The 26,303-nt window shown below is 53.9% G+C and overlaps 1 protein-coding gene across 1 annotated transcript; it reads right to left on the bottom strand.

Moving 5' to 3' along the window:
- Positions 1-857: 857 nt before the first annotated feature.
- Positions 858-23,008, bottom strand: FAAH (fatty acid amide hydrolase). Its single transcript, XM_046662542.1, has 15 exons — positions 22,193-23,008; positions 15,798-15,911; positions 13,607-13,741; positions 13,253-13,386; positions 12,965-13,171; positions 12,688-12,728; positions 12,354-12,478; positions 10,478-10,603; positions 9,843-9,940; positions 8,643-8,742; positions 8,306-8,346; positions 7,502-7,541; positions 6,913-7,021; positions 6,251-6,396; positions 858-5,998 (listed from the first exon to the last, which is right to left on the bottom strand). The coding sequence occupies exons 1-15, from the start codon at positions 22,385-22,387 to the stop codon at positions 5,870-5,872; spliced, it is 1,740 nt and encodes a 579-aa protein (XP_046518498.1). The 5' UTR covers positions 22,388-23,008; the 3' UTR covers positions 858-5,869.
- Positions 23,009-26,303: the final 3,295 nt, after the last annotated feature.

Genomic DNA, 26,303 nt, shown 5'->3' on the forward strand with positions numbered 1-26,303 from the left:
GGTCCCATTCTTTTTTAATTAAGCTTCTGGGTCTCTTGGAGTCAAACTAACGCCTCAAGCAGATGTGCTGCTGGGTTGGAGATTGTGTGGTGTTTTACAGTGTACCTCATTGCATGGAAATTTTCTTGAGGTTAGTGGGTGACCAAGTGTCAATCTAACCCATTCTGTGACTAACTTATCCTAACATGGGAGTTTTGGGGTTAGGTGGTGAGCACTTTAATAGCTATTAAATGCTCAACCCATGCCCACCAATTTTTGCGGCTTTTAACTTCCGAGATCCCTGTTAACAATAGCCCTTAGCTCGTGTGCACAATCACATCAGTGGTAACAAACAAGATGTTACTGTGGACCGGCCAGTAGAAGACCTTGTGCATACCACCAGCAGTTCCCAATGGGGAGCTGAGGATTGGGGAAAGGATTCAACCAGAAGACCCCAAAGAATGGAGACTTAGGACTGACTCCAAACAAATAGAGAACTGTAGCTGCCATCAGCAGTTCCCAACGCAGAACGTGGGGACAGAACCAAGGGCCAGGTTTTTTCCCTCAAAAATGGGGAATTGCAAACTAAACTACCAGCAGCTCCCATCATGGAACTGGGGACTGAACCAGCAGACCCAACAAATGGAACTATGGACCGAACCAATGACTAAGGGCTTAGGTTCCAGGTGGAACCGTCTGCTAGCTCAAACTGACCTGCCCTAGACTTGAAAGGCAATTAGATCAGGCTTCTGTGACAATGCAGTTCTTGGTTTAAATGTCACTTCCTCCAGGAAGCATTCCCTGACACGCATACCCCCCAGGCCAGATCAGGTCCCACCTGATTTACTCTCATAAAAGAAATGAAGCAGTGTTTCTGTTTTATTGCACTTTTAACAAGTGTTTTTGTATAACTAGGCATTTGATGTCTGCTTGCTAGCAGAGTGAAAGCTCCATTTAGCCAGAGACGCTCTCTGATTGGTTACCCTGAGCATACTGTGGGAGGAATTCAATGTATTTATTGGAGCGAGGAGGGATGGAGGAGTAGGCAGATGGGGGAAGTGGATGAGGACTTGCAGAACAGCAGAAAGCTACAGGTTGAATATAAACTGCAATATATTTGACCTAATGGGCACTAATTAAGATCATGGCAGTAGATGAGATAAATGTTAAGAGAAAAAGGCAGGGACTGACTGGGGGATTTCCTGTTGGGGACAAGAGAAGTGATCAGGAGGGCCAAAATGGGTTCACTGGTAACAAGTCGCCCATTCCTCCATTCCACAAGCCTTCGCTGGGTACTCACCGAGTACCAGGCACCACACTGGACATACAAGGGCAAACTCCACACAGCCCTGCCTCCAAGTGACCTCAACTGCCTAAGGCACCCAGGTTCGCCACTCCTAATCTATGTATGGAAAACTTGGGAGGGTCCAGCCAGGGCTAGTTGGGAGGCTCAGGACTTGATTTCAAGGGTCCTGAGTACAGTAGATCAGATTGCTCTGGCAGGTGGTCTGGAGTGACACATGCCAGGGCTCCTTCCTTGGCCCTGATCTGATCAATATGTATATCAATATATTTATTGGTGACTCGGATGAAGTTGGAAAGTTCTAGCGCTCAGACTTGTGGATGGACAAGCTGGGAGGAGGAGAAAGAGTTGGCAAGAGAGCCAGGATCCCAAAGGCTCTCAATAGGCTGGAGCCCTGGGATGACCCTAAAAGATGTCTAACAGGGACAAATGGCATGTTCTCTGGCTGTGTCCTAAACCCTAATATCACAACCCCGTGGAGAGGAAGGGAGGGTGGACAGAGACATGACAGACACTCCCTGTAAACAGACATCAGCAGAGGAGCAGTGCATGGACATTGCTTCTGTCCCCAGTGATTGTGGTCACCTGGCACAGAACCTGACACTCAGAGGGTGTTTAGTGCACGTTCTTAGGATGATTGTGCAAACAAGGAAAGTACACTAAGTCTAGAGTCGGGCATGTGGCTTCAAATCTTCAGCCTTGGACAAATCAGCAACCTCCTCTGAACTTCAGTTTCCTCATCTATAAAATGGAGGCAACAACGCCCATTGTTTCTAAGACAATGGATTATCATCTCCACAGCCTAGGAGAAGCTGGATTCTATTAAGTCACAGTCCCTGCTTTTGAGCATGACCAGAAGCACAAAGAAGCCCTTTCAACACAGTCTGAGAGTTGTAAGAGGACGACAACCCTTGCCTTGGATAGGTGGGAGGTGTTTAGGTGAAGACATGAGAAAGAGCATTCCAAGAAAAGCAAGCATAGTCAGCAGACAGCATGGTGGTGGGAGGTGTGCACAATGTCTAGAGCACTGCCTGAGGGCCACGTGCCCACAATGTGGGCACTTAGGAAGGGAGGAGACCAGAGTGGTTAGCAGCATGGTCAGGTCAAGCATGGCCTTGTAGGTTATATCCAGAGTCTGAACTGAGCACAGTGATACTAAAGGTTTTAGGCGTGATCAGCTTTGCACTTAGAAAGGTCATCCAACACCCATATGAAGCACAATTGGAGAGCAGTCCGGAGGCAGGGGAGGCTGGGCAAGAAGCTGTGGCAGTGGACACGGGGAGCGGGGTATAGGCTGAGAACAGTCACATGACTTAGAGGGTCTTGAGGCCACTGGACTGGTGGTGGGAAGAGGTGGTTGGCTTATGCTATCACTCCTCTGTGCCTCAGCACCATGGGACACCAAGAAGAGCTGGCTGCATAGGCTATAACGCTGAGTGACCAAGGTTTCTATTCTAATTCCCTTGCTTCTAGCTGCTAGACCTTGGGCAAGGTATATAACCTTTTTGTACAAATGGGGACAAAAATGCCTACAACAGGGTTAACAGGAGAATGACATAATAACTATAAAGTGCCAGAAGGTAGATGGCTCACAGTAAGTACTTGATAGATATCATTCAGAATACCCTTCCCCTTTTTTCTGATCAAAAGTCACCTTAGCACTCCAAGTATGAAATGATTAGGGTCTTCACTAACACACCTGTCTGCCTCCTTGCCTCCTTTCACTCAACAAACATCCTCCAGAACGAAAGCTCCAGGAAGACAAGAACCTTGTCTGCCTCCTTCATCACTGCAGCTCCAGCACCAGCACGGAGCCTGGTCCCTAGCAGATGCTCACTAACGTTTGCGGAATTAACTGAGTGTCTCACAGGCACCACTCCACATGCCAAGAATACAGTGATGAGCAAGACAAATCACAGCTCTCAGGAAGCTTGTTTGAGCAGAGGAGACAAAAAAAAAACCCCGTATGATTCCAGATAGTGATAATGCTACAGAGTACAAAGGGTGACATGTTAGAAAGTGTCAGGGAAGCTGCTTTACAAGTGATCAGGGAAGGGGACACTGGAGCCGAGTGTTCCAAGCAGCGGGGACAGCTAACAAAAGCTCTGAAGCAGGGACCAGCTTGAAACAATCAAGAAACCACAAGGTGTTCATATGGCTGGAGCACAATGCATGAAAGGAAGAGACACCCAAGATGAGGCTGGAGAACTGGGCAACGGCCACGTCCCACGAGGACACAAGGAGGAGACTGGCTTTTATCCTCAGCAGGATGGGAAGCCATTGGAAGGTCTTAAGGAGAGAAGTGACTCAATCTGATCTATACTTTGTATGGAGAATGGATTGGGGGACAGGCGAGGATGGAAGCAGGGAACCCAGCTGGGTTTTTGCAGTGTCCAGATGAGAGGCAGCAGCTTGAACTAGAGCACAACGGTGGAAGTGAACGCAGTGGATACTTACTTGCTGCAGTGACCACCTCCCCTGCTCCTCAGCAGCATCTGACCCCCTCGTCCACCCTCGCCCCCAGCCCTGACCACCTGGAGAGTAGATGTGTTTGTGTCAGTGTCCACCACCCACAAGCCCAGGAAGCTCTCAAGGATGGGAGTCAGGCCTGGTCGAGCTCCAGCACCGCTCAGCACAGGGCTGGGATGGCCATGCTGGAGCTCCAAGGGTGAATCAATGACCCAGTGAAGGAATGAAAGAGATGCACCCCCACTCTGCAGCCTCATGTCTCAAAGCACAAGAACATCAGTAACCAAAGAGAGAAATGGGGCAGTAGAGGGAGGAAGGTGAGACAGATGGCAGGCAGTTCTATAAAAGGGCACAGCAGTTACGAGGAATCACAGCAAGGTGCAGCAACCACCTGGTCATCCCAATCTGGGTGTCCACGTGGGTTGGGCCCTCTAGTCAGCCCTGAGGTGTGGGGCCTTGTGTCTGCCCTAAGACTGGCCCCACCAAGACAGGGATGCCATTGGCAGAGAACGCAGGTGCCACTGGGCATGCAACCATAAAGAAAGCCCCTCCGGAGTAGGAAAATCAGGATGCAGGAGGCCTGGGGAAGGCAACTTGCCCTGATAAGAATTTGAAGTAGGCCAGGTAGAAGCTGGGGACCTACCCTGCCTGAGCACTCAGGCTCAGAAACATTTCCAGCAAGCAGGGGTGTCAGGGCTGGGGCCAGGACAAGCAAGGGAGCTCTTCTAGCAGGGCCAAGAAGCCCCCAGGGTCTGTCACAGACCAGCCACCCTTCCACCCGCCAGGCAACACAGTCCAGTAAGAGGCGAGCTGGCAGACTGGGCAGAGGTGACACTGAGGTGAGACAGCTCACTCCCATCCCAACTGTCAATTCCCAGACCACCTCCCTCTCCACCCCTGGGCCACAGCTGTAGCGCAGGCCTCAGGCCCGCTTCCCCAGATTGGGATCATGCAGCAGCCTATCCCTGTCCAGGCTCTGCCCTTCCAGTCTACTCTCCTTGCTGCACCTGTGTGATCCTTCAAGAGCTGCCCTTTGCCCTTAAGACAGGATTCAAGTTCCTGAACTGGGCCCCCAAGTCCACCTTGATCTGGCTCCCACCTATATCTCTGCTGCTTCTCCTGTGCCCATTTCCTCCATCTACCAAATTCATCTTGGTCTTTCAGTGTACTGTCCCTCCTCCCTGAGATGTCCTCGTCCCCTAGCTCAGTCACTGGGAAACTTGTAGATTCAACACAGGTCCTCCTCCTTCCCAGAACAATCCAGTCCTTGGTCAGGCCTGTCAGGGCTCTCTAGCAGATCTCTTTGTCTCGTGCTTGCCTCCCAGGCCTGTGGGTTCCTCTCACCAATGGCACCAGCTCAGGGCCAGTACGCCAGACTTCCTGCTGCGCTGCGCTGGCCACTGAGGACAAAGATGTAGCAACAGGGTCCCTGCTGTCAAGGAGAGCCAGTGTGCTACGGGAGGCAGACCCACCCACAGATGCCCACCACACAGGAGAGACTGGGAGGAAACAGCCCACCTACTCCAGGGCTCAGAGAAGGGAGGGGAGGCCTTCTGGAGAAAGAGGGATCTGAGCTGGGCTGAAAAGAATTTAATGGTAGAGGAGCAGAAAGGGCATCCTCGGCTGAGGGAAGGAGGCAAGGAAGGAAGAGGGCAATGTCTAGCAAAGCAGGGCTTCGTCTACTGTGGGGAGTGCCGCGGCTGCACTCTGAGAAGCCTGTGTCCGCTCAGCAGGTGATGGAAACCAGGGGAGCTTTTGGAGGAGACTGACATACTAGAATCGGGCTCTAGAAGGTCAAGTCTCCAACCCCCAGTACCCTAAAATGATGGCCAGAAAGGACACAGACCAGGAACCTTTCTTGATTGTTAGTGGGCCTTTGCCCATGTCATACCCACTAGCTGCCACATGGGAGGTCAGGGCAGAGAGAAGGGACCAGAGGGGGAAGCAAGGTCCAGACTCAAGGGGTCTGCACTTCCTGTAGGGGACGGGGAGAGGGGGATGTGGAAAGCTCTGCCCTAGGCTGAACATCTCCTCGCAGGGTGGCAGCTGTGCCCTGACTAGGCCGGGTACAGATCGAGTGGGTCTCAGGTCCTCCGGAGCCAGGCAGGCAGGCAGAAGTCAGGCTGGCCGTTTTGCAGGGGTCATCAGTCTCTCCACCTCCCGCATGAACCGCAGACACAACTCTTCCTGCCAGGGCAGAGCCACACACTGCACGGCCACAGGCAGCCCCACACTCTTCTTCATGGCCTGCAGGGGACACAGGCATCAGGATGGGAGGGAGCGAGGCAGGACCCCACCCCAGGCCCAGGCAGCACCCCAGCCGGAAAGGAGGGCAGCACAGTGGGCCAAGCACAGTCGTTAGGGGTCTTGGTTAAGAAAGACAGGCAAGGACTACACACGCTTACACTGCTTCCTCCACGGCAGCTAGAGTTGGGGCGCAGGTGTAAGTACAGGGGAAGGGGGTACCCACAGGGGCCTGGCCAGGACCCATGGCCTCACCTTCTGCAGCACCTTGTCCCAGATGTCCCCAAAGTAGCCCCTGTAGTGTTCCATCTGGGCCTCGTCCTCGGCGGTCACCGTGGTGACGGGCACCACCCCCGCTGGGAAGTTCAGGCAGTTGTAGAGCAGAGTATAGCTGACAGCCCCTGAGACACAGCACAGGTGGCTGGAGCTGGCAGTGACCTTCAGTGCCAACTGTCCTCTCTACGCCTCAGTCTTCCACCTGTGAAATGGCAGCCTGCCTCCACAGACAGGGAGAGGCTCTCTCCCAGGATGGAGTCTTAAGTGAGTGACAAAGCCCAGGAATGCAGATCAGGGCAGGTGGAGAGCCCGCTGATGCGTCCCTGTGCCTGTGCCTGTGCCCAGGCAGCTTCCCCCACCGGGGACACTGCTCCTATTTTCTCACCTGGACTTCAAACTCCACCTCCCCAAACCACAGACTCCAACTTGAATAGTGCTGAGGACAGGGAGCTCATTCCCTCCGAGGGCATTCTACATGATATCTGTCTCTCCAGTCAGCCAGACTGTGAGCCCCAGGGGTGCGTCCCTCCCCCAAGGCTCTTCTTCTACTTCCCAGCTGCCCTGCAGGGCACAAGGCTGAACTCAGGGAAGAGAAGAGACAAGTGGGCGTGTCAGGGGTGTGGCGAGGCAGCAGGCCTCACCTGTGGCCCTCCCTGGGGCATTCAAGTCCATAGCAGGGCCCAGCATGGGTGTAAGCAGCACATCCAGGTCCAGCGCTCTCCACTGTGCAATCACGGAGTTGCGGTACACCTGGGGAAGACACCAGCACACCAGGTGGAGCACTCAGATCCAGCCCATCACATGCACTCTCAATACAGGGACTGTGGCAGGGGTGGCTCTGGCCCCAGCATCTGCCCCAGGATCTGAACTGAGCCACACTGGAATGCAGTTACTTGGGACATGCAGGCCTGGCTGCTTTCAGGGGGCATCAATTGCTGTACCTCCCACGTGAACCATGAACATCATTCGTCCTGCGAGGGCAGCACCAGAGGTGTGAAGAGGCATCCAGGACAGGACCCCCAGGATGACCCAGCCCCCAAGGACAGGCACCCAGGCACGTGAGGGTCAGAGAGCAAGGCCCAAGCAGACCAGGCCAGGGAGCGGAAGGCGGAATGACAGGCTGCTCCAGAGGATCAGCAGGACCAGTGGCCCAAGAGACCCCACCGACAGGTGGCCTGTCCAATTCCACCCCAACCCTGCCCTACCCTAGTCTAGGGGCTCTGGCCTCACCTCAATCTCGTGTTGCAGTTCCCAGAGCTTTCCAGCCGACCTGGGCAGAGGGAGTGAAGTCACAGCTATAATGGTCGCAGCCGTGAGGATGAGCAACGTCAGACCCCTGCGTGTAACACCTCCCAGATCGCATTCCTCCATGGACCCTTCTCAACTCTATGGGAGCTCTGAGGGAAGTCGTGCAGGCCAGAAGTTCAAACCCCTAAGTTCATGTCCCATTGAGTCCCCAGGAGGGACTTAGGCTGTGTCACTTAGTGACTCCACAGCAGAGCCAGGACCAGACCAACCTGATTCCTATCTACTCTTAGGACACAGGGAAGGCCAGAGCTGTCACAGGTGCTAAATGGCGAGAGAAGGAGCAAGTTCACAAGACGTCAGGGTCTGAAAACGAGTGTTCAGTCCCTGATTTTCCCGATCCAGCCACCAAGGGGCAGGTCAGACCCAGTGCAGCTCAGTTCAGTTCCGATCTCTAAGAGAAGCATCTCTCACGGTTCCCCAGCATCCCCCTCTCCCCTGCTCCACACCAACTCTCCCTGGTCCTTTCCACCCATGCCCTAGCCAGTACGTCTTCTCCTCTCCACCCTCTCCCATCCTGTTCTCTCCCTCAGGCCCTTGCTGCCCAGCCAGACCTGGACCTTGCTAAGACAACTTCAAGGTCCAACCTGAAGGCCGACGAGGTTGCTACTCTGCTTGAGCCACTGCCAGCCTCCGAAGCGACTTCCCTCATCTTTTCCTGTCAGAAACCACTTGGACCCAGGTCAGCGAAAAAAGGGGCGGGCATCTGGGCATAGGAGATATTCTTACCGAGACTTCATGCTGCTGAGAAAGGCTGCCAACCTTGGGAGCTGCAGAAGGACACAGAGTCAGTGACTCAGCTTTGAGCCAAGTGCTAATAACAATCCTCTTCAGGACAAGCCACCCATGCCTCCTCCCTCTGTCCCTCCCCCCAGGTCCCAGGCAGGCACTCTTTCAGCATGGGAGCTGGCTGAAGATTGAGGGCAGCGGGGAGGAGAGGAGTCTGGGTGGGAGCTGGAGAGAGGAGGCCATGCCTGCCCAAACTGAGAGAGGCTAATGGGAGGGGGAAGAGCCCCAGAGGCCCCCTCCCAGACCAGCCCACCCCTTCCACACCCTGTGCCCTCACCAGAGGCTTCAGCAGGAAGGCCAGCAGTCCTCTAAGCCATCTGGGCAGCTTCAGAATTGACACCAGGTCCCCCAAGCAGGGGTCCACGAAATCACCTTTGCTGGGAGACAAAGGGTCCAAGTCCAGGTACTCCCACCCCGGCATCCCTCCCAGCTTACCCCCACCCACTGTACCCCACATTCTCTACAGTGACCCATCCACCTCCCTGTTCATCAGACTCCAGTCACCACTGGTCTCCAATCCCTTCATCTGCCTCCTTTCAAACAAGTGACTTGTTCCTGCTGCTCTTGCTTTTGCTGCTCCCTGAAGATGGACTTGTTTCTGCCTGGGCTCCACCCCACACCAACCAGAGCTCCCCAAGGCAGGACTCCGTCTCTCCCTCCCCAGCAAACTCAGCTCAGAGCAATAAGGACTGAGGGCAACACCTCCCTGGCCCAAGCTGGATACCGAGAGCATCCCCTATCAGTGCTGACACCAGCCTGGAGGGACATGCGGTGCAGTCCAGAGTGGGCCGCCACAACACTTATCTTTGAAACTGTCTCCAGCTCTAGATCTCAGGGAAAGGTCTCAGGTGGCCGACCCTGGGGCCTCATTCCCAGGGCCAGAGTGAGCGGTAGCCCCTTTGGAAGTCCAGGCACATGACCAGGAGGTACCTTCACAGGCCTGTCCTCTGCCCCTGTCACCTTTTAAGGACTGAAAACATCCAAGTGGAAGCAGCTTCTCTAAACCGGAGCTCTGCAAAGTCCCTTAAAGTAGGTCTGGTCCAACCCACCCACTTTACAGAAGTGAAAACTGAGGATCTGCTCAAAAGGCAAAGACGTGGCTCAAGTCAGAAAAGCCTGGAGTCACAGCAGGATGTCTAGACCCCTCCCCTCCTGCTAGATCCTGCCCTTGTCTCTCAGTCTTTCCCACATAGGCAACTCCCTGCCCACCTCCTACCTCCCAACAAGCTCAGCTCAGGGCCAATCCACGGATGCTCACTCCAGCCTCCCCTCATGCAAGGTACCTCCAGGCCAAACCTGTAGTTGGAGAGGCTGCGAGGTGCCTGCCCAGGATGCTCAGAACTTCATGTTCAGCAGAGCCCTGGCCCTCATCTTCCCCTAGACTGCCCTGTCCTGAGGGTCATAGCACCCAGCTGCTCTCCCTGGGTCCACCCATGTCCTGATTCCACTGCAGACCCCGAAGCCCAGCATCACTCACAAATTCTGTAGGAAGCTACTGCCACCGTCACTGAACAGTCCACCAGTCGACAGGTTCTCCAGAGCGTGGGGGATGTTGCTCGGCAGGAAGGGAACCAGCTGCGGGGATTGAGGGGTGTAAGGCCCCCAGACCTATAAACTCTTGGTCCCACCATCCCCATACTGCCCAGGCAGCCCTGAGGATGGACTGGACCAACTCTGCCTGCACAGAAGCCCTCACTGGAGCCACAAAGGCAGCCTTATCGGCCCATGAAAACTCCCAGTAAAATGCACACCATGAGAGAAGTCTGGAGCCACACATAAACTTGTCTCAGATGAGCAGACCAAAACCCACTGGCCCACCACCTCAGGGCCTGGGAACCTCCGGACACTGTGCACCACTGCTTGTGGTTGACGAGGCCCTCTCGATGCAGCGCTCACACATCCCCAGCGCCAGGCTGGGTTCACCAACAATCACTTACCCCAATACTCCCAATCAGCTCCCTAAATACTGGTCCCACAGCGACACAGTTCCCATCTCCAACCACAAAACAATCAGAGTGTGAGGATGCCAGGGAGGAGTGGCAGCCATGGGTAGCAGATAGGCTTCCCTGAACGAGGGGCCCTGCCAGGACTTCCGGGCTCCCACCACCATACCGTGTGGCCAGCAGCCTCAAGGCTCTGCTTGGTCTCCAGCAGGGCCCGCCTCATGGCCGGGGTGGGCATGGTGTAATTGTCAGTTTCATAATACCCCACACGCAGGGGCTGAGAGCTTGTGTAGACCTGGGGGAAGAACATGGGAGTCACGGTCAGGTCAGGGGAGTGCAGCCCAAGGCAGGGCTCCCAGAGATCAGAGAAGCTACTCAGCCCCAGAAACAGCTGTGAGGGCGCAGCCTAGATCCCCTGAAAACCAGCCCCTTCTGACCTGACCCTTTCATAAAACCCCTTCACGATGACTCCGCAGGTGGGCAGAGCAAAGAGGGGGATTTCAATTCGTCATAAGAGGAAACTGAGGCATCAGGTCTAGATAGGGAGATAGGCCCAGAGTGGGGCTGGGACTTGCCCAAGGCCACCCAATGCAGAGTGACAACGCTAGGTCCAGAACCCAGGCACCCTGTCTCTCAAGCCAAGGCTCTTCACTGCCTGTTCCAAGATATAAGTCCTGGCTCCCACAATAAACTATTCCAAAGCTCATGACAGGGAGCTCACCGCCTCCTCTCCTCCCTCTCAGGAAGGGCTTCATGAACCACTAGGTTCAGTTAGAACATCCTCCTCCGCTGGGGAGGGGGCACTCACCCCGCCCAGCCCAGATCTCCCGCCTGCCAAGGAACACTAAGGCCCACTCGCCTGTCCAGGGGCCCTCGGCCCTTCCAAGACAACTGGGCTGGGTAGGGACAAGAGGTCTGTAGAGGAGAGAGACCTGCCTGACTGCTGAGAGGTGGAGCTTACTCACACAGCCTACTGTCTACATTGCCATGACTTTCCCGTTCCACTGTCTGCATCCATCTAACTTGATGACTCCTGAATGCATTGTACATAAAGTATAAAGCACTTTACTGTCGATTCTTGAAAGACCCATCAACTCTTCAACAAAAGTATCAAGTGACAGTTTATAGCTCAACATTCGTTGAAACCCTCACCTCAAAATCCGCACCCTGCTGTGTCCACCGATCCCAAAGTATTACATCATGACCCTTACAAACCCCCAAGTTGAAAACCCAAAATCAAAATCTCAACCAACATCCCAACTTTGCCCCTCCCCCCGACCCCTCACCCCCGACCCTGGTGCTAAGGCTCTGTTGAGGCAGCACTCTCCCTCACCACAGAAAGTAATAAACTCAGCCTTGTCTGATCAGTAGTCTGTTTTGGTGACATTTTGGAAAGCCGGCATTCGACACTGCCCACAGATCCCAGCTTTCTCTGGGAGGAAGACAGCTCCTCTTTTAACTGTCCTTAACTCACTCAGCCTACATGCCGAGCATCCTACCGGAGGCTGGGGATAGGGACATGAATACAGTCATGCATCGCTTAAATAACAGGGACATAGTCTGAGAAATGCGTCGTTAGGCGATTTCATCGTGCAAACATCAACAAGCGTATTTACACAAACCTATACTACACACCTAGGCTATATGGTACACTGTCGTATATGCGGTCCAGACAGAAACATCGTTATGTGGCACATGACTGTACTGTAAGAAAGGCTCCTTTTTGCTGAGGGTCAAACACAGATGAGGGACAAGAGTTCTCCCTCAAGATGTTCTCGGGCTGGCAAGTGGTTTCTCAGACAGCGGCAGAGGCTAGGGCCAGAACGTGGGGCCTTTCCTCAGAAGAGGTTCCCCACCCGCCAGTTTCTGAGTTTCTAAATGCTGGCAAGGGTTCCCCCTGGTGGCCGTCTGCAGAGCAGCAGCTGATCCTGGTCTCAGGCCCCGGTGCAGGGGTTTTCCTCGAAGGCCTGCCCACACTGCCTGGGGGCTGCTCTCGGTGCTCAGAAGCACGAGGGATAACCGAATCCGCCCCTACCCATGCTCACCTCCTCCTTGAAGGGCAGGGGGGGCACGGTGGGGTCCAAGCGGAACATGTCTTCGCACAGCAGCGCTCGCAGGCACAGCGCCAGGCTCTCCACATCTCGGGCCATGGGGCCAACTGAGAGCTGTACTGTGGGGTGTGGAGGGGAGGGAAGAGAGATCACCCAGCCCCAGTGGGCTCTGGAGCTGGGCCCAAGCAAGGGCTGGGCCATGGCCCAGGAGTGTGAGCAGAGACAAGGAAGGAGGAACTCAGACCTAGAGCACCCCAAGGAGAGGCAGGGGCAGAATTGGATCAGGCAGACCCCCTCCTCCAGGCACTGAGGGAACAACAGATCTCACCTGCCACCTGTCCATAGACACAGCCCTTCAGGCCACTCTTGCTGAATAAGAAACACAAAATGTCGGCAACAGGAAACAGCCACCCACAGCTCAACCCCACACCCATATGGCAGCTCCCAACTCACCCCACTTTGAAAACAAGGAACCAAGGCCAGTGGTACTGTGACAGTCCCTCCCAGCAAAACCCCAGTGAGGGAATCCCTGCCTGGAGCCCAAAGAGGTGGGACGCTAGGCCAAGCTCACACAGCCAGAGGCCCAGAAGCTCCCTTCACCTTACCTGAGGCGGTTCCCCGTGGGCTTGAGGCCACAGATGCCACAGAAGGCGGAGGGAAAACGGATGCTGCCCCCGATGTCGGTGCCTAAGCCCAGAGGGGAGCCTCCAGCCCCAATGAGGGCCCCCTCGCCCCCCGAGGAGCCACCTGGGCTCTTGGAGGACTTCCATGGATTGATGGTCTGGCCGAAGAGGGGGTTACTGCAGTCATAGCTGGAGGAAGCAGGAATGGGTCAGCCCATGTCACGCTGGCATGGGTGCCCCGGCCCCCGCCCTGCAGCCCTGAGGCCCAACCTGAACATGGACTGGGGGATGTTGGTGTGCACGAAGGGCACAGCGCCCTGCAGCTTCAGCACCTGCACCACCACGCTGTCACACTCTGCTGGTACCCCCTCATTCAGGCTCAAGCCCAAGGTCGAGTCCTGGCCCTAGAAGGCAGGATGGGCACCGAGAGGGACATGGCTGATGAGTCAGGGGCCTGTCAGCAGCCCCTCCCACCACCATCTCCCTGGCCAAGGCAAGGCACATCATGGTCCCCTCTCAAGACCTGTGGGCCTAATACTTCCTCTGAGGGCCCAGGGGGACCCAGGACACAGGGCTGGCTGGCAGGGGTGGAGGGTGGGGGCCTGAGACGACGGCAGCACATACCTTGTAGCTGAAGCACTCCTTGAGGCTCACAGGAACACCATAGAGCAGGCCCTGCCTTGGGGCCTGGGACAGCTGAGTCTCACAGTCTGCCAGGTAGGTGGTCACACAGTTAGTCCCTTTGTTCACTTCCCAGGCCTGGGAGAGGGAGAAATGGACACAGGTAGAGTGAGGCTGGCCTTTTGGATTGTGGTAAAACATACATAACATTAACTAGGCCTTTTCCAGAATACCCAGGGAAAGGTAGCCAGCCACCAGAGCCAGGAGCACAGGGGATAACCGAGGGCGAGAACCGCGTCCAGCTCACTGGGGACATCTGGCCCCAGCCTCACCCTGGTTGTCTCTGGCCTCCAACCCAAGACGGAGAGAAAGTACTCCCAGGACCAGGACACGACAGTCAAAGGAGCAAGATCCTAGCCTCAGATGCCCCCCAAGGGATGAGCTGGGAGGAAGATAACCCTTGGCCACTGCCCCCTCCTCCTCCGAACCGCATCCCTGCCCAGTGAGGCAGAGGGGTACTAGACAGGAGCAGATCCCCATCTCAGGTCACACTGGAAGGCGGCGCAGAGCAGGGCTAGCCCCAGGCTCCAGCCTCCCAGAGCCCAGCAGCGTCTCTGCCCCATGCCTAGCCTGCCTCTGCCCCAGCTAAACCTCCCCTCTCCCAGGAACTCTCTCTGATGCTCAAGCCACGTGGAGGAGGGACTGACTGATCCCAATTGCAGTAAGGGGTGGGAGCTTGACTAAAGGGAAGGATGCACTAACAGTGGCCATCTGCCGCGGGGTCTTTCCAGAGCCCTCAAATCACTCAACACGGCCCTACGAGAGGGAAAGGTCAGGGCAGAATGGGGTGCAGCCTTCGGTAAACACTCCTGTTCCTGTGAAACACCGGAGGAAAAGGGGTGTGGGCCCTGTTGCCACACTCGGGCACACCAAATGTGCCCATGCAAGAAGGAAGGAGGCCAATCTCTAGCCAGAATGCTCTCTTCTGGATGATAAAAGAACGGTGGGAACTTTTTCAGGGAGTTGGGGCAGGAGCAACATGTCTGCTGAGACTGTCTGTCCTCTCAGCGCACTCCGCCCAGGGGCTTCCAGGCCTTACTCCACAGGCAGTCTCTCACCCTCTGCCAGCTGCCGTCACTCACACCACTGGCATACACACCCATCAGTCACCAGACACTCATGTCCACCTGCTTAGTGGTCACACTCACTATCACACACTCTCTTTCAAGAAATCATACAGAAGTCACACTCATAAAGCACAATTCTTTCTTTGCTTCATTTCCAACATTTCTTGAGCACTAACTATATGAAAGAGCTAGTGTTCAGCACTGAGGTGCAAAGACAAACAAGACAATCTCTATCCACAAAAAGCCCACATTCAACATGGAACAAAGAAAGACAAGGCAAGCCCTGTGACGCGATGAGAAATGCGCCGTTAGAAAGTGAACACTGAAGAGGAAATCCTAACTTGGGCTGGGAGGGAAGGAGAGTCAGGGGAGGCTTCCTGGAGGAGGTGACTCCTCTCTGAGCCCTGACTCAGCGCAGGGAGCCTGCTGCACCAAGCAGGGCAGGAAGAGGGAGAAGAGCCTTCCAGGTAAAGGGAACCTCATGCAAGCCACTGCAGAGCATGGCAGGCCCCAGGTGCCCGGGAACTGCCAGCAGCTGAGCTGCTGAGGCCCCAAGTTCCAGAAGGCCTGAGCCAGGGAGGATGCTGGAGGTGGGGGAGCAGCAGAAGAGCAGAACCTGAAGAACTAGAGACCTGAGAGGGCATCTGGCCAGGAGGCTGGCACTTGGTCATGGAGGTAAATGGTGGTGGAGGACCAGGGTGGCTGAAGCGGGGTGAGGACAAGAGAGTGAACTAGTGAACTAGAGAGAGCTATAAGAAGAGAACAGACCAGACTTGGTGACCGACAGGGTGGGGGCGGGAGAGACAGAAGTCTGGGCTGAAAGCCAGGTTTCTAGCTAAGACAACATGCTCAGTGTCCCCACCACCACACACAGAGTCAGCCTCTCTTCCCTCTCACTCCCACCACACACACACACACACATACACAGTGCTGTCTCCTTCCCTTCCTGGCAGGCCCTGGCACTATGGTCCCACCATGGCCCTCAGCAGGACAAATCCAGGCCAGGTTTCCCCTACAGCCTGTGCAGAGAGGGAGGGAGGAGCCAGAGGATTACCAGCAGGCCTTACCTTTCCCACATAGGTAAAGAGCGCAGCTTCTGGGGACAGCTCCCCACCGTGTAACTTCTGCACCAGCTGAGGCAGTGGCAGGGCCAGCAGCGCCTCTGAGTCCAGGTCGGGATTCTGGGGAGACACCTCAGGTCAGCCCTCCACTCCCCACACGCACTGTGTGCCAGCAGCAGACACCTGTGGCCCAAGGCCCAAAGTCCCCACACCCACCAAGCAGACGCTCACTGTCACATGCCAGTCCATGACAGACAGGCCCGCCCCCTGCTCTGACACCAGAAATGTGGCCCAGCCTGGGTAGGCCCTTGCCACCTGTAAACCGTACAGATACATGTCTTGGAGAAGCTTCCTGGAGGGGGTACCCAGGAGAAGCTACATCAGGCTGATTATTACACGGTTACAAACAAGGACCAACGATGGCTGCCTACTGTGTGCCAGGCACCATGGTGGTGCGCTCTGTTTTGATTAAATCTTACTACCATTCCCATTGCACGGATAAAGAAACTGAGGCTCAAAGAGGGAAGTGCGCTGCTTAGGACCATACAGATAAACTACAGTTCTCTGTCCACTCAGCACAGGCTGCCCGCTGGCTGTCCACCTGCACCTGACCACCCAACCCTGGCAGGGGAGGGGGAAAACAAGATCTCGTCCTGAGTGGTTGGGGCTGTGGCTGGAGGTCACACTCAAGAGAGAGGATTTTTCATTCATCCACAGGATTAGGTGTCTACTCCCTACCAGGTACCACAATAAGCTGGGGATACAGCCATGAACTGTATATAATAAGGCATGTAAAATAAGTGAACTGTATCATAAGGTGCATCCGTGCGCTGTGGAGCTTATAGAAGGAGCAAAGTTGGGGGTGAGCAGATAATTAATAAGTAAACAAATAAGAATTTTAATAGTAGGGGCCGGCCCAGTGGTGCAGCGGTTAAGTGCACATGTTCCGCTTTGGTGGCCCGAGGTTCGCCAGTTGGGATCCCAGGTGCAGACCTACGCATCACTTATCAAGCCATGCTGTGGCAGGTGTCCCACATATAAAGTAGAAGAAGATAGGCATGGATGTTAGCTCAGGGCCAGTGCTCCTCAAGAAAAAAGAGCAGGATTGGTGGCAGATGTTAGCTCAGGGCCAATCTTCCTCAAAAAAAAAAAAGAGAATGTTAATAGTTAGACATAGCTTTAAAAAAATAAAACCATGTACAATGAGTGGGCAGCATGCAGGTAGAGGTTGATCAGGACAGAGCTCGCTGAAGGAGGAGGGACATCTGATCCGATGCTTGACTGCCAGGCCTCGAAGTCTCCCAGAGTCATCGCATTAACCCACTTGCTTCCTCCTCAAGGGTATTGGACTAATTAGTAAACACGGCTAGACGAGGACATCTGAGTCACAGCCACCTCTACCCTCCTCTGCTCTTGCCATAGTCCCTAGGGGTCTCCTTGTTGCCAAATCCAACAGATACTTGACTCTCTTTATTCTGCTCTGTGTCTCACTGAGGCACTCAAAGGTGCTGAGACCACACAGCAGCTCTCTTCAGTTTCCGCTTGGGCATGGACATTCTATCCTCCTTGCGGTTCCTCCTGCCTCTCTGCTACTTCTGTCATCCACTTATTCAGTCAGTCAACAAACATGTTCTCAACCTCTATTATGTGCCAAGGACCTTGTGAGAGGCTATGAATTTAGAGGCAACCGAGACAGATGAGTCCTGCTCTCAGAGAACTTACATTCAAGAAAATAAACAGGTTTACCAACAATGGACAGATCGTGATAAGTGTGAGAAAGCAAACAAGCAGAGCACTATGATGGAAATAGAGGGCTGACTAAGATGGAATGGGCAGGGTCTCTGAGGAGGCGATATTTCAGCTGTGATATGAAGAATGAGAAGGAGCCAGACGTGGGGAGAAACAGAGGCTCCTTGAGGTTCCCCTTCCCTCTCCGATGCTGGAAGAAGTCATTCTTTCTTGTGGCTTCCACTCCACGCTCTCTAGGTATCCCAGAGCCTCTAGATCCTCCACCCAGCCTGACCCAGCTGAGCCCCAGCTGCTCCCATGCCCCGATGTGCTTCCCCCCGACTCCCCCACTTTCCACGGGGAGGCTCCTCCTCCATGTCCCCTCACTCAGGAAGGGCGCTGCCGTCCATCCAGATGTTAAAGTAAGAAAAGAGGATCATCCTGGATTCCTCCGTCTCCCTCCCACCCACATCCGGTCAGTCACCAGGCCCCCCAAGTAGCTCTGGGAAACGGCCACCTCTCCATCTGCTGTACCCAGACCCTCAGCGGTGCTCCTCCCTCGCCCCCTCGGTCACACAGGGGCCACCTAACTGGCTACCCTGCCCAAGGCTTGCCGCTCCCACCCACGCTTCCTGTGAGGCAGACAGTGCAAAGCCCAACCACGCCTTACCTCTCCCCTAAAAACCCCCATTGCACCACCAGCTCCAGAGCATGCTCCAAGAGGCGCCTCCAGGCCGCGGCCCTGTCAAACTCCTCTGCACCCCTCAGTGCAACACCACCCACTCACATCCGCCACATGCCCAGAGCCAAGCACCCACCACACAGACCATCACACAACCTTTGTACCCCGGCCTCACTATTAGGACACTCTACCCCCCACTGAATTTGTTAAATGGATACAATACTTACTTGGGGTTTTTTTTATAATGCAGGGAGCTACAATGAAGAAAAATGGATCCCTGGTCTCTCCCCCACCCCAACACACTAGGTAACCCCTGGTGATATATTTTTTTTAAAGATATACAAAATGAAAAGTGAACATTCCCCTCACCTCTAAATGGGACCACCTTGTCCAGTCCCTCTGCTGAAAAGGGAACTACAGTTAACAGTTCCTTTTTTTTTTTTTTTTAGATTTTTTTTTATTTTTTCCTTTTTCTCCCCCAAAGCCCCCTGGTACATAGTTGTATATTCTTCGTTGTGGGTCCTTCTAGTTGTGGCATGTGGGACGCTGCCTCAGCGTGGTTTGATGAGCAGTGCCATGTCCGCGCCCAGGATTCGAAGGAACGAAACACTGGGCCGCCTGCAGCGGAGCGCGTGAACTTAACCACTCGGCCACGGGGCCAGCCCCATCACCTAACAGTTTCTAATGAAACCTCACAGGAAAAAAAAATGTTTATGAGAAACCCACAATGTACGTAATTGCCTGTATAGATTCTATTTTTGCACAAAGGGGTCATTCTACACACACACTACTATATCTTGCCTTTCTCACCTCACAGTGAAAATAGCAAGATTGCTTTATGTTTTTTCTGATTGTATACATATGTGCACACTGTTAAAAAAGAAACCTGCCTGACAGTATGGGGAAGAAAGTGAAGATCACCAGAGAGCCCACCACACTGGTAACTACCACCGACAGTCTGGTCACCACCATTTTCCATCTCGCTACAAGGTGCCCACTGAGTCCCTGTGCACCTCAGCTAGAAGCCACCAGCAAGCTCCCCTCCGTTCTCAGCACACATTTTAATTCTTTCCTATGTTCTTCTGTGGTGACAGTGGATGACATCATTGCTAACAGCTATTTTTAAGTCTTCAACTAGTTATCAGGCAGCTAAGACATTTTTTTCTTTCACAAGACACCAAAAGAAGTCTGCACCTCCAGGAGGCCGATCTGCGAGCAGGATGGAAATTCGCTTTGTGTGGAGAATGCAGGGGAGTGTACACATAACTTCACCTAAGCGTGTGGCTATGTTGTATGTACTCTCTTTCAAGGGAGGGACACCAGAGCTGTCATGGAATCACTGCCCCTCCTCCCTCTGTTTTTCTCCCTCCGAAGCACCTACTGTCCTAATTTCAGGCATCCTAGATTGTCCTCCCTGTCTTTCTCATTCTCCCTCACGGTTTTGATCACTTCTGTCCTATTTCAAGAGATCTCTTCCATTTGATCATGTAGGCCACTGATCCTGGTCTCAAGGAAAACCACACTGACCTTCAATTCATCTACTGAATCACTTTGTTCTAAGGTCAAGTTCAGGATGGGCTTGGAGAAGGCCAGGAGATGGAACTACAGGTCAGATCCAGTTGAGGGAAGTGGCATTTGGAAGCCCAGTGGGATTTTGACAAAAGGGGTTGCAAGAGACATAGGAAAAAGGCATTGTGGATAAAACCACAAGTGCACTGGCACAGCTGTTGTGTCCTATCTCTTTCGGCCAGAATATCCTATGAACGGTGCTCCCTCTCCTCAGTCTAGAGAATATTGAAACTCTTTCAGGGGGCAGGGTGGGAAAAAACGGGCCAAGGGGTGTTACAGGCAAAGCCTCACCTGGTCAACAGAGAGCTTCCAAAAACATGCCTCACTCCAGAACTGCTCTAGAGTCTAGAGAGAGGTGGGCCAGCTTGTGATGGTTGAGGAAGTGCTGAGGATTCCCGTGCCCCAGCACTGTCTTAGAACACAGGAGGGAGCTGGGCTCCCAGCTAGCTTTGCCCAGAGTCTCTCAGGCAGGAGCTGCTGGATTCTCTCAGGGCCTGCCCAGTGCCCTGCTCACCTCAGTGCCCCCTGCTAATCGGGGCTGAGCTGAGAAAGCTCCAGAAGAAAGGCTGCTGAGACAGCCTCAAAACCCGCCTCTCAGTCATCCAGCAACCCCAGAGCCAAGCAAAAAGGTGCCTTTCCGCCAGGCAGGGAGGAGGAAGGAGCTGGTCCCAAGGCTGGGGCTGAGTTCAGCTAAAAGCCCACCTCCTACCTGCCCCCAAGGCCTACAAAGCTATTGTCATCAGGATCCCACTCCTTTACTGACTGCTCAAAACCATGGGGCTCCTGAAATTACTCTCCCTTTGTTCTCCACAGTCACTGGAACACTAAAAGGTAAATTTCTCTACCGAGAAGGGTCAAGCCTTGGTGTTCTGAGGCCAGGCTCTCTTGCCTCATGGAGGGTATGTAAACAGCTTTTTGTATTTCAGGGTCGAAACTTCTACCCTGGACGATTCAGCTCTCAAAAATAATGAAAGGTGGTCGCTCCAGGGGGACGCTGTGTAGACGCTGATGTTTGGAGGTGAAGTGAGGAAGATTTCTACCACCTTCTACCCTTCTGCCATCCCACACCCCTGCCAGCCCGTGGGTTCCTTGTGAAAAGGAGGGGAGTTCTGTAGGCAGGAACTGTGGGCACATCCCTGCAGCTGCCTCCACACAGCTCCTGGAGCTGACAGAACTCAGCTAGCTGCACAAAACGACTTGGGGCCTCCAGAGCAGCCGAGGGGCTCCATGCTGAGCTGGGGGTCATTGCAAGGATCCCTGAGCACCGCACCTGGGAGCTCAGCCGGAGAAGGAGAACTAGACAGTGAAGAACCTGTGCTCAAGTAGGGAAGTGGCCAGTTTGCATTGAACACCTGAAAACTGAGTGATGGAATTTTCAGCCAGCTTGAGGAGAAGAGGCTGGAGCCAAATACATTTTGATTGGCACCCAAGGCCCGGTCTCCCTTCCTAATCTCTCTCCCCTGCTCCTCTTCACTGGAATGAGGCTGGATAGTCCCACTGGGCCTCTCGATTCTAGTTACATCTCTGCCTCAACTCAAAAATCACTTGCTACAGCTGAGCACCTGCTAAGTGTGATTTTCTGTGACTCCCTCTCTGTCTCCCACCTAGGCACATCCTCCTGACTCCTGCTGTCCCCATCACCTGGAATGTCTTCCCACCATCAGATCCAAATTCTTTCAAACACTCCCAGCAAGTCTCTCCTCCTTCAGCAGGTAAGAACATCTCCCAGAGTTCAGCATTTTGACTTCTACCTGGGTTCAGTGTCTCACACACCTGGAGGAAAAGCTCCCTCTTCTGGGCCCCCTCTTCCACCGACACACACAGTGAACTGATCCAGAGGACAAAAAGCTTGCTCGGCAGATCACCCAGCGAAGGGCTGGAACTACCCCTGCTCATGGAAGGGGCTTGTCGGGGTTGGACACCACAGCCTGGGCGGCAGGTGCTGGGGAGACGTTCATTCCAGCCCGGCTCTGCCAGTAACTGCCTGTGCACTTAGGCAAGTCTCCTTCGGGCTCCCTCTTTGAGTCCTGAGGCACAAATCAATGAGTTTGAACTGTAAACTCCCCGGCTTTCCTCGGCCATCACTCAGTGATTCCAAAGTCCTAAACTCTAACCTCCCGTTGGTTCTCACCCTCGCGTTTTAGCGTTCTAATAGTGATCTTGAGATTCTTTGGCACGGAGCAAAGCTCCTCTTTGACCCAGTGCAGCGAGGGCCTCCACAACCTGCCCTACCCCTTTGGATTCCCTTCCTCCCCTTAGCCCCACCTGGCTCAGGAAGAGTACAGAACTCATCAGGGCGAGGAGGGGCTCCGAAAGTTACAAACCTGCGCTGCCCGCCACCTGCCCCTCCGAGCGCGCCGCGCGGCTTAAAGTGCCGCTGTGGATGCCCCCCTTCCCCCCGTACCCCAACCCCGACTGTCACCTGGAGCCGGAAGCGCTGCGCAGCCTTGTCCATGTTCTCCAGGGCCGCTTGCTGCCGCTGTCGCGCCCGGGCCGCCGCGCCCCGGGCGGTCCGGCGACCGCGCCAGCGCAGGACCACGGTCGTCGCCACCAAGCAGCAGGCCAGGGCAACCCCGGAGGCGCCGGAGAGCGCGGCCCACAGTTCGTCCAGCATCATGGTCTCCCGCCGCCGACCGCTGCCGAGAGCGACAGCTGAAGGATCAGCACGCGCCGATTCCGCCGCAAAACTCGGCCTGGAACGCCGGGATCCCGGGCCCGCCTGCGTGGGAGGGGCGGAGCGGCGGAGGGGCGGGGGAGCGCGCCGTTGCCAGGCAGCGGGCGGGAGGCCGGCGGCGCGCAATGGTCAAGGTCAGGCCCTGCGGCCCGGCTGGGGTCGCTCCCCGCGTCTTCCCACCCTGAGCCAGGCGGAGCAGGAGGGACATCCGCTTCCCGGGGGGCGCCCTCGGAAGTATGAGCGTAGCAGCCTCCGCCCCGCGCACCCCAGAATCCCAGAGCCCCAACTCCCGGAAGATGCAGCTCAGCCCCAGCCCTCCGCAGCGACAACTGGGCTCGCGAACCTGATTAGTCCCTGCAAACAGTCTAGCGGCATCTTTCCTGGAGAGTCTTGCGTGGGGGCCGTGCACCGAAGGGCGCCCACCTCTCCCCTGCGCGGGGCTTCCAGGGCGCCAGCCCCCCCAACGGACACAGGAATTTTATCTCAGTGCTCCCACCTGCTGCCCCCTCCCCTTTCCCCAACGCTGGGGGGAAGCCCGTGTCTCTCGCCCTGGGCTCTTCTTTATGGCCAAAGCACTCATCACTTGACCTTTTGCTCAGCCACCTCCCGCAGACTGGCCTTCCCAGGGTCACCCTCTTCCGGTCCTGGGCCCTACTGGACTTCACCCCCGGAAGTAGGAAGAACTCTTGACCAGGAGGAATCTGGGACCTGGCACCGTTCATTAGCGGGGTGGGGGGATTGTATACAAACACAAAATACTTCTCCCGTCTAGGCTCTCTCACAGGACTTTATGTGCTTTATTTCATTTGTCCTCCCAACAGACCTATGAGGAGGGCCCTGTTTTATCCTCATTTTACCCATCACTTCCGAGGGTCACACAGGTGACTGAGTGGGGATTCAAACTCGGGTCTAATCCTCAACCATTGCTCTGAACCATCAAGCAGAACTCCAACTACGGCCCCCGGAAGTGAAGCTCTGTGGGCTGGGGTATAGCAAAGTGCTTTGTGACTGGAAACACTGCTGAAACTCTCTGCTGTCGCTGCAGTTCTGTCCTTACCTCTGAATCTCTGCCTTTACCTGTATAGGGGGAGGGTTACAATGCCCACCTCACAGGATTGGGAGGAGGAGTCTGTGAGGTCCTCTATGTGTGGTGCCTGGCACATAGCAGGCCCTCCATAAATGTTTAGTGACTGAATGAAAGGGCTAGCTCTGAAGACCCTTGAATGTTGCTGGAAGAATCCGGACCTGAGGGCATTGCAAGTCACTGTCAGGCTCTCAGCATATTTGGGAGGGGCCAAGGACTAGGTCATTAGTCATGGTTGAATGCTGCTGAGTTGCTACTTGCTGTTGCTGGCCCTTTGTAAGTTTCAAATCCCTGGAGCTCAGTTTCTCTAGAAGAGGAGAGCTGACAGATGCAGGGGGATGGAAAGCCCAATCTGAAGTAGGTCTTGCAAGGTCACCTCTCCCCATCTCCTGAGAGAATAAAGGGATTCTAGCCCTTGATTCACCCATCACTGGCTGGGGTACCTTGGGTAACTCAATTTTTCCTTTTGTAAAATGAGAAACATTCTTCCTGACCCCCTCTCTCTCTCAAGAAGGAGAAAATCAGATTATAGTTATGGGGAAACTCTGGCCATTCCTGAGGCTTAATCATAAAGTTTGTAACGTGTTGTGAGTTGGGCCAAGATTTGTTAGTTTAGGAACGCCATTAACAAAATATTCACTTAACGTTTGTTTGCTGTAATGGTAGTTTTTCTAAGTAGTAGCTTCCTGGGGGCATATTAGACAGGATGTAATTTCCAGAAAGGATCTGGGGGATCTCGGTGGGGTATGGAGGCCAAGGCCCCAAGTGCTGGACTGAGACTAATGTTCAGGTCGCTGTGGGCGGCCACGTCGGTTCTCTGAGAGACTCCGGGGACTCTTGCCCTCTGACAGTCTGTGGTTCAGTTCGGCAGACACCCACTGAGCCCTGCTACTGTAGGCCCCTTGCTGTGAGCTAGGGGAGCCAAGGCAAGTACCAGATCTCAAATCCGGCCTTGTGGAGCTCTGATTGGGAAGGAAAAACCGTGCAGAGACCAAAAACGAAAAGGCATGCTTTGCTGCAAAGGCAGAGATCATCCTGCATGAACCCAAAGGGCCTTGGATGCCTGGCCCTTGGGCTGAACAGCCCTCAGGTAAGCCAGATAGCACAGTGGTTCAGAGGTTGGCTCTGGAGCTGGAGCGTCCAGTACCCCATTTGTTGTGTGACTGTGCCCCAGTTTCCTTCCCTGTAAAATGAGGATAATAATAGTGTCCCCCTCCCCCAATTCTTCAGTACTATTGTAGAATCAAGTGAGATAATAGAGGTAACACAGCCTGAACAGGGCCTGGCTTATAGTAAGTGATGCAGGGTCGGTGAGCCGAGGAGTCGAAAGAAAGATTTCTTGGACTCTCAAGATCTGGCAGTAGTGCTCTTTTTATTTAGAGAATAGTGTGGAATAGCATGGGGACAGGACCCATGGGCAGTGAAGAGCTCCTGCTGCTGCTGCATGGGGACAGGACCCATGGGCAGTCAGAGCTCCTGCTGCTGCCCTGAGTTGAGGGTTAGGGCTAATTTTATAAGGCATGGATATGTGACTTATTTTTACTGGAAAAAGAAAAGATGATGTAAAAAGTCATTAAATGATTTCAGTGCAGATGGGGTCTGGTTATTGTGCGGTCATATAACTTTTAGATACGAATCTGGCCATATAGATCGGCATGTAGGTGAGGATGCCCTGGGCTTCTCTCCCTGGGGCAGCCCTAATTCATACCATAAAAAAATCCACTGGGTCATATAGTTTGGCATGTAGGCCAGGTCACCTTGGGCTTCTCTAGCTGGGGCAGCCTTAATCCACATCAGTAAGCAATCTATGCACATTAATCATTATATTATTATTGTTATTATTTATTATTAGAGAAATAGAGAGCTACAGAGAAAATAATCCATAACCAATCTATAAATGAAAATTTGGGTGAGTTTATTCTGAGCTGAAATCTGAGGACCATGGCCCGGGGCCTTTCTTCCCGAAGGGAGAAAGGGCACCAAAGAAGTGGGGTGCACAGAGTGGTTATATATCCCCAGAGAGGATGTTCCACATAGGATTGAAATGTCCCTTTTACAATAGTTTCGAGACTGCTCTGTCGGCACAGCAATTGATGGAAATAGCAGGTAGGTCTTCTGTCTCAGTGAACACAGCAGGGTGGAAGTCTGTTGTCTCCAGCTGAGTGGTCAAAGGTGAGTGCAGCAATCAGTTCCTAGCCTAAGGAAAGATGCTTATCCCTAAGAAAATGCCAATGTGGGGGGAAGTTGCACCTTTATCTCAAGGGCCTTTGTTCTGGCCATAGGAAAAGTCTAAGCAGATATACGGTGTGTGCTCAATTGCCACAGTCAGGCCCTTTTGGAAAAAACAAAGTCAGGCCGAATTAGGTTTATACCAAATGGCTTCCTCATATACTCCAATATATCCTATTGCTTGCCATTTTTATTTGTCACTTTGCTGTAAAATGAGGATAATAATAGTGTCCCCCTTCCCAATTCTTCAGTACTATGGTAGAATCATGTCAGTTAATAGATGTAACACAGCCTGAACAGGGCCTGGCATATAGTAAGCAATCTATGCAAGTTAATCATTATATTATTATTGTTATTATTTATTCTTAGAGAAATAGAGAGCTACAGAGAGGTGTTTTCTGGCCTGAGAAGCCCAAGCTCGGGAACCAGACTGCCTGAGTTCAAATCCTACCTCTGCCACTTAATATGCTATGTAACCTTGAGTAAGCCACTTTAACTTCTTGTGCCTCAGGTTCCTTACCTGCAAAATGGAGGATAATAATAGTG

Source organism: Equus quagga, chromosome 5 (assembly GCF_021613505.1).
Source record: "Equus quagga isolate Etosha38 chromosome 5, UCLA_HA_Equagga_1.0, whole genome shotgun sequence".
Taxonomy (NCBI): Eukaryota; Metazoa; Chordata; class Mammalia; order Perissodactyla; family Equidae; genus Equus; species Equus quagga.